This window comes from Babylonia areolata, chromosome 30 (genome assembly GCF_041734735.1).
Source record: "Babylonia areolata isolate BAREFJ2019XMU chromosome 30, ASM4173473v1, whole genome shotgun sequence".
Lineage (NCBI taxonomy): Eukaryota > Metazoa > Mollusca > Gastropoda > Neogastropoda > Buccinidae > Babylonia > Babylonia areolata.
This window is the reverse complement of record NC_134905.1, coordinates 4,392,667-4,400,166: the sequence shown is the minus strand read 5'-3', so window position 1 is coordinate 4,400,166 and position 7,500 is coordinate 4,392,667. Positions and strand designations below refer to the sequence as shown.

The 7,500-nt window shown below is 38.7% G+C and overlaps 1 protein-coding gene across 4 annotated transcripts in view; it reads left to right on the top strand.

Annotated features, from left to right (window-relative positions):
- Window positions 1–7,500, top strand: part of LOC143275465 (ADP-ribosyl cyclase/cyclic ADP-ribose hydrolase-like) — a 33,047-nt gene that overhangs the window by 16,122 nt on the left and 9,425 nt on the right. For all 4 annotated transcript variants that reach the window (XM_076579608.1, XM_076579609.1, XM_076579610.1 and 1 more), the window contains exons 2-3: window positions 6,977–7,252; window positions 7,488–7,500. The exon at window positions 7,488–7,500 is cut by the window's right edge and continues 114 nt beyond it. In XM_076579608.1, the coding sequence (XP_076435723.1) occupies window positions 7,071–7,252; window positions 7,488–7,500 (195 nt within the window). In that variant the 5' untranslated portion in view covers window positions 6,977–7,070. The remainder of the gene's footprint in view (window positions 1–6,976; window positions 7,253–7,487) is intronic.

The window sequence follows — 7,500 nt, the reverse complement described above, 5'->3', positions numbered from 1 at the left end:
CTACTTACCGTGCATTTGATCCAGTTTCGTGGCAAAAGGAGTGGTCTTAGAGCTTAGCTGAGGGTTGCATTCGACTCAGCGCATCGAAGTCAGTCGAAAACACCTACTTTTTCATTTTAACGGCCCCTCAGTTTAGTATTCTAAACTGCAGGATTACTGGAAAAACTCATTGAAGATGCACTCAACAACGAAAGCTTTGGTTTTCGTGACACTCTGGAGGATTGTGTTTTTAACAAGATAAATAGTGCAAAGGGTGGCAAGGGGAAGGGGAAGAAAGGTGGTGAAAAGGCCAGTGACGATTTTTAACAATGACGTAACTGCTAATCGTGTCTTGACTTGACTTGACTTGATCAACGATTGAGGCTTATTTGCCTGTTCGTTGTTCCTACGACTTTACGCATTTGTGGTTTGGTCACTGGTTTGTGAGTCCATTACTCTAGACAGGAAGGGGAGAACCTAGCTGGATGGTTCTCCCAATATTTGTCTAGCCTTGTCTTGAAGGAGTTCAGGGAAGGGGCGGTGACAACACTGTCTGGCAAGCTGTTCCATCCGGCAACTACCCTGTTTGAGAAGAAGTTGCCTCTGATATCCAGGCGAAATCTGGATTTCGTCAGCTTGAAGGGGTTGCCTCGGAGGTCTCTTCTGCTATTGTCGGCAAGCTCGAATTTGGGATTGTCTACATTGTCGCAGAACTGATTCTTCTTCTTCTTCTTCTTCTTCTTCTTCTTCTTCTTCCTTTATACAACCAACATCATTATATCGATGGTTCTGTTGTAGTTTGGGGAGGTTGCTGAGGATTGCGCTGTTGTGAGGATTGGGGGGGAAAAAAAAATTGCGACCTGGCCAGCCAGTGTACGTTCAGCGCGCACTGACATGATGCCAAGCCTCTGCATCAGCTGTGAGCGGGGGGAGGGGGGAGGGTGCGGGGGGGCGGGGGGGGGGTTGTTCCTTTGTTCAGGTTCAGGTTTCAGGTTCAGGTTAGGGGCTGATGTTGATCATCGTAGCCTCACGGCTTTTTACGCCCCGTCTCATTTATGATTAGCACAAGGCCTCACGGCCTTCTTTATGCTATGTCGTTATCAGTCTTGTCTCAGTCTAAGTAGACCCAGTTACAATTATCTTGGACCATCAAAGTCAAACCAGATGTCTTTTAAAATTTTGTGATTATCGATAAGAGTATGGACATGCAGTCTGGCAGCCTTACCAGAAAACCCTCAGCGCCGAACTGGAAGACGTTCAGAGAAGGGCAACACGATTGCTGGCGTCAATGAAGGACAAACTGTACCCAGAAAGACTGAGGGCCCTTCATCTACCATCACTGGAACACAGGCGTCTCAGAGGGGACATGATTGAGGTCTACAAATACCTGCACGCCTTCTACAATGTAGACAATCCCAAATTCGAGCTTGCCGACAATAGCAGAAGAGACCTCCGAGGCAACCCCTTCAAGCTGACGAAATCCAGCTTGCCAGACAGTGTTGTCACCGCCCCTTCCCTGAACTCCTTCAAGACAAGGCTAGACAAATATTGGGAGAACCATCCAGCTAGGTTCTCCCCTTCCTGTCTAGAGTAATGGACTCACAAACCAGTGACCAAACCACAAATGCGTAAAGTCGTAGGAACAACGAACAGGCAAATAAGCCTCAATCGTTGATCAAGTCAAGTCAAGTCAAGTCAAGATTCTTGAAGTTGTTGGTATTGGAAGCATACTTGATGTTAGTGGTTAGTTTGTTCCAGTCGTTAGTAACCCTATAACTGAAAGCAAATTTCCTTGTGTTATTGTTATGTCTCTGTTTATAAATTTTATCAACACTGTTTCTTGTTTCCATATTAGTATCTGGCGGTGAATCAAAGAAGTGATCTTTTTTTAATTAATATCATCTATACCATTACAGATCTTATAGGCTTGAATCAGATCTCCTCTTTCTCGTCTTGCTTTCATTGAGGGTAATTTTAGGAATTTCAGTCTTTCTTCGTAAGACAAATCCTTAATTTCATGCACCAGTTTATTAGCACGTCTTTGCACTCTTTCAATAGTAATTGATTGACGTATTAGTCTAGGACACCAGGCAGGGAGACCATACTCCAAGAGAGGTCTTACAAGAGCATTATAAAGTCGGAGAAAAATATCCTTATCAATAAACGAAAAAGTACGTTTAATAATACCCAGCCTTTGATTTGCCTTGTTAACAACTTGGTTAATATGTCTGTCAAACAGTAAGTCTTTATCAAATGTCACCCCTAAGTCTTTCTCCTCTTCACATTTCACAATATTGGTTATTTCGTCGTCGTTTTTCATTACATAGTTATGTTTTGGGTTTGTTCGACCAATGTGTAATACTTTGCATTTGGAAGCATTAAAGTATAAGTTCCATTTTTCAGACCATTCTATCAAGGAGTCAATGTCATTTTGCATTATATGTCGTGAACTTGGTGAACAGTAAAGTTTAGTGTAGTCTGCAAAAATTTTACATACACTTTCGTTGTCGTCATCGTTGAAAATTATTTTGGAACAAAGTCTAAAGAACATTTTATCAACTATTGTCGGTACCGTGACCAAACAGTTTAACCAAGACGTTGAGGTGTTGAAAAAGCAAAACCTCCTTCTTCAGTACAAAGTAGACAAACAGAAACAACACAACCGACGAGAAAACGTGAAAATCATCGGCATTCCTGAACAAGACAACGAGGACCTGGAGGAGAAAGTCAGTAAAATCTTCCAGGCTGCGGGCTGTACCTGCAAGCCCGGTGAAAAAGCTGTTGTCCACAGGTCTGGCCAGAGGAAGACCAACAGCCACAACTCCACTGTTTCCCGTGGCAACGCTCCCGCTGGCCGACCTGTGCTGGTGAAATTTGTGTCTCGGCGGACGAAGGCGACGTTGATGAAGAAGCGACGTGCCATGAAAGAGACCCAGGAGTTCAAGAAAGTCTTCATCAACGACGACCTGACTCCTCTCCGCTCCAGACTGCTACACGTGGCAAAGCGCAACGAGGCAGTTGACAGGGTGTCGACAACGCATGACGGTCGGATCCGCTGTGTCCTCAAGAAGACGCCGGGCCAAACTACAAACGCCAAGGTCGTCCTGATTGACAACCCTGATGACCTCTTCCACCTTGGTGTGGACAGTGTAGACTTTGAAGCTTTGGGTCTTCAGCATGTTGTGGGATAGGGGTGCGACGGAGGGCAATGCAGTTTTCTTTCAGAAAACGGTCAAGATTGTTGTTCTGCTTTACATGATTCTTCTGTGAACTATTAAAAAATCTCAGTTGGTGAAAGACATAACATAAGCTTTGTATCACTCAATGTTTGTGGGTTGCGAAGTAGGTTAAAACATAGTGAATTTGTTACACACATTAGTCAGTTTGATTATTTTATTAACAGAAACAAAAACAGACAAGCAAGATCACTCATTGCTTGAAAATGTTTTCGATGAACTTGGGTATACAATACATGTTTTCAGTCGAAAATGTTCATAGTACCAACGTTCAGGTGGTGTTGCTTTTGCATACAAAAAGAAATATTGTAATTATATAACCACTCTACCAAACAAAGACAGCAACTCAGCATGGTTCATGATAAAATCATCTTTAACGGGATATGATAAAGATGTGTGTGTTGGAGTGGTTTACAGCCCTCCTGAAGGATCAGTGTATAGTAGTGTTGATATGTTTGATGATGTTGAAAACATGCTCTTTGATATACAAAATAAATATGATTGTTATATTCTGTTAGCAAGGTGACTTTAATGCTTATACCAAAAATTTGAAAGATTTTATTGATCAACATCAGAGTGACAGTAAAGGTCCATTCCATGATTTGATCAACGTTTTAGATGAGCAGTTATATCCAGTTAAGTGTAGACATAATCAAGACAATCGCCGACCAAACAACTATGGGTATAGATTGATTGACTTGTGTAAATCGTCTTCATCACGTATTCTTAATGGAAGAGCAGGGAGAGGTGACGGAATCAGAATGTTCACTAGTAATGGCTGTACTGTGATTGACTACATGATTGGATCCCCCTTTTTGTTCACAAAAATAACAGATTTTACTATTTCCCCTTTTGATGCTTTATTATCTGATGTACACAGCCCGTTGATCATGTCTCTGGCTACTGAGTGTCACATATTGAACCATATAAATCATACTGATACGGCTGTCATACCGTGTCATAAAAAATGTGACACATCAAATTTAACAGGTCAGAATGAAATAATACGAAAATGGGAACACGAAAAGGCTGCTTCTTTTCAAGAAAATTTGTCTAACGCTGAACTTACACACTTAAGTGACGCAATCGATACTGATGATATTGACATCATAAATGATAAGCTCGCAAACATTCTGATTCAGACGGTAAAAGATACTCTCGGGTCATATCAAATTCATACTTCAAAGACAAAACACAGAGATAGTCGCAGTTGGTTTGATTCCACATGCAAACGAAGCAGATCAGAATATTTTAAAGCTAAACACAGAGAAAAAAAGAAGAAGAAATTCTAGTAAAAATAAAGACACGCTCGAAAGAGTCAGCAAAAGTTACAAGGCCGTTTTAAAGAAAGCAGAAAAGACGTAGAGAAAAAAAATGGCACAGAGAACTACGAAGTTTACGCAAAAGCAATTCAAGAGAACTATGGAACAGAATTAAAAAGAAAAAGAAAACATCATGTCCCATAAATTTAGAAGGCATGTTTCACCATTTCAGCAACCTTAACGTTAATGATAATGAACATATTCATAGTACAACGACAATGCACATTGTCAATTTAGAGGATAATGATAATATTTTAAATGCATGTATTACTGAAGATGAAATTACTTCAGCCATCAAAAGACCGAAGAAAGGCAAAAGTGCCGGTGAAGACATGATTCGTAATGAATATATCATCAACAGCGTTCCTTTGCTGACAGAAACATACTGTAAATTATTTAACAAGGTACTGGACGAAGGTGTTGTACCAGAAAAATGGGTATCCGGCTTGATATTGCCATTGTATAAAGGCAAAGGTGATACACTTGATTGTGATAATTATAGGGGAAGAACTTTGCTCAGCTGTGTTGGAAAACTATTCACTACAGTGTTAAATGCTAGACTGACTGATTATATCAATGTAAACAATATACTTTCAGGGGCCCAAGCAGGATTTAGACAATCCCATTCTACATTAGATCAAATGTTTGTTTTGAAATCACTAATTGATATTTTCTCCATGAAAAAGAAGAAACTTTACTGTGCTTTTGTTGATTTTAAAAAAGCCTTTGATTCAGTTTGGAGAAGTGGGTTATGGCAAAAACTTGTTCATGAAGGCGTGAATGGTAAAATTTTGCGCGTCATAATGAACACGTATGATAGAATTAAGTCATGTGTGTTTTTAAATGGTGAAAAATCTGATTTCTTTAGCATTTGTTAGGGTGTACGACAAGGAGAAAATCTCTCGTCTTTGCTTTTTTCTCTGTATCTCAGTGATTTAGAGTTGTATTTGACTGAGCATAAGAGTCCATCTGTTGATCTTTTATTGAATGTTAACATTTCAGAGTGAGATAATTACATGCGATTATTTGTACTGTTGTATGCAGATGACACAATTTTACTTTCAGAGACGAAAGAAGGATTACAACAGTCCCTCAATGTTTTTCACAAATATTGTTTAAAATGGAAACTAGTGGTCAATGTAAAGAAAACTAAAGTGATGATATTTAATTCTACAAAAAAGCTAAAGCCTGTTTTTAAGTTTGGTGATGCATGTTTGGATGTTGTCAATTCTTTTAAATATCTTGGCATCGAATTTAGTAGAAATGGAACTTTTTACAAAGCTAAAAAAAAAAAAAAAAAAAAAAAAAAAGATTTATGAACAAGGCCAAAAAGCTGTTTTCTTTACTTCAGTCAGCCAGAAATCAAGATTTACCTTTACATATCATTCTGGACATGTACCAGTCTATGATTGTTCCTATTTTGTTGTATGGTGCAGAAATATGGGGTTATGAAAATGTAGATATACTTGAAAAATTAGAATTGAATTTTTTGAAACGCTTGTTCAAAGTGAACAGAAATACTATGACCCAAATTGTTTATGGAGAAACTGGTATTTATTCAATTTGTGTGTTAGTGAAAATGAGATTAGTTCCATTTTGGACCAGCTTAGTGATATCAAGTGCAGAAAAATATTCTGGAAAAACATATTTGATATTACTTGACTTATATCGAAATGGTATTTATACTTCAAAATGGATGAGTTGTATCAGACAAATTTTAATAGGAGCAGGGTATGACTGTGTTTGGGATGCTCAATTCTTCTTGGAGAGGGAATCTTTCTGCAAGAATGTCAACATTGCTTTGAGAGATAGTTTTCAAAATCAATGGAGACATGCTCTAGAGGCGAGTAGTAAATGTTTGTTTTATCGAAATTTCAAAAGTGGATTTGGTAGAGAAAAGTATATAAGTCAAATGCCTGATAATTACGTTATCAGCTTCTTCAGATTTCGAAGTAGTAATCATAAGCTGGAAATAGAAACATGGAGACACAAAGGCATACCACGAGAGTTACGGCTTTGTAAGGTTTGTAACATGTCTGTGATTGGTGATGAGTTTAATTTTATAATGGAATGTCCCAATTATGATCAGTTACGAAATAGATATGTTCCTAAAAAAATATTTGTCTCCAAAATCGGTTTTTAATTTTTGTAATATGCTCAAAGGAGACAAAAAAGTCATTTTAGCTGTAAGTAAGGTGATTAGATTTGCAAATGTTGCCTAGTTATACTTTTGGAGTTAAAAGACATTTTGTGTTTTCTCAACTTTTATGTGACATTGTTGTGTATTTGGAAATGTTTGTTCTGGGCACGAAAAGTTTATTTTGTAGTAATCCTCCATACTCCAATAGGAGTGAAAGGATAATTAAAACTTGAAACTTGTGTGTGTGTGTGTGTGTGTGTGTGTGTGTGTGTGTAATCCTTGGTTTCATTTCTGTGCAGATAATCCATAATTCAACTCCAACAACAAAGACACGACAACAAACATCACCATCTCTCTGAATCCTTCACCTCGCTTTGCTAACTCCACATCGTCATGCCAGTCGTGACGTCTTTTCCGTCTCTGACGTCATTTTTCTTTCTGACATCATTTTCCATGGCCCTTGCGACTTCCTGTTCTGATCATGGCGCCACCGAGGGTTTGAAATACGTGGTCCAAGGACGGTGCATCGATTATAAACGTGTGAACCCTGAAGCAGTTTGTAACGAACAACGCGAGTAAGTTTTGTGCTTTCTTTTAGTTGTTTTTTTTCTCTCCCCTTGTTCACGCTTTCTCAGTGCCAACTGATAGATAAGATTGCAAAGGGAAATTTCAGCTGACAATTTTCGAGTCCATAGACTGACTTATTGTCCATACAAATTGTCTATACGTATGTATATATCTACATAGGTAGAGAAATTCACTGTTCAATTATGACGAATGTTTTTTGTGTGTTTTTTTTTTACATTTCAGTGTCAACTGTACC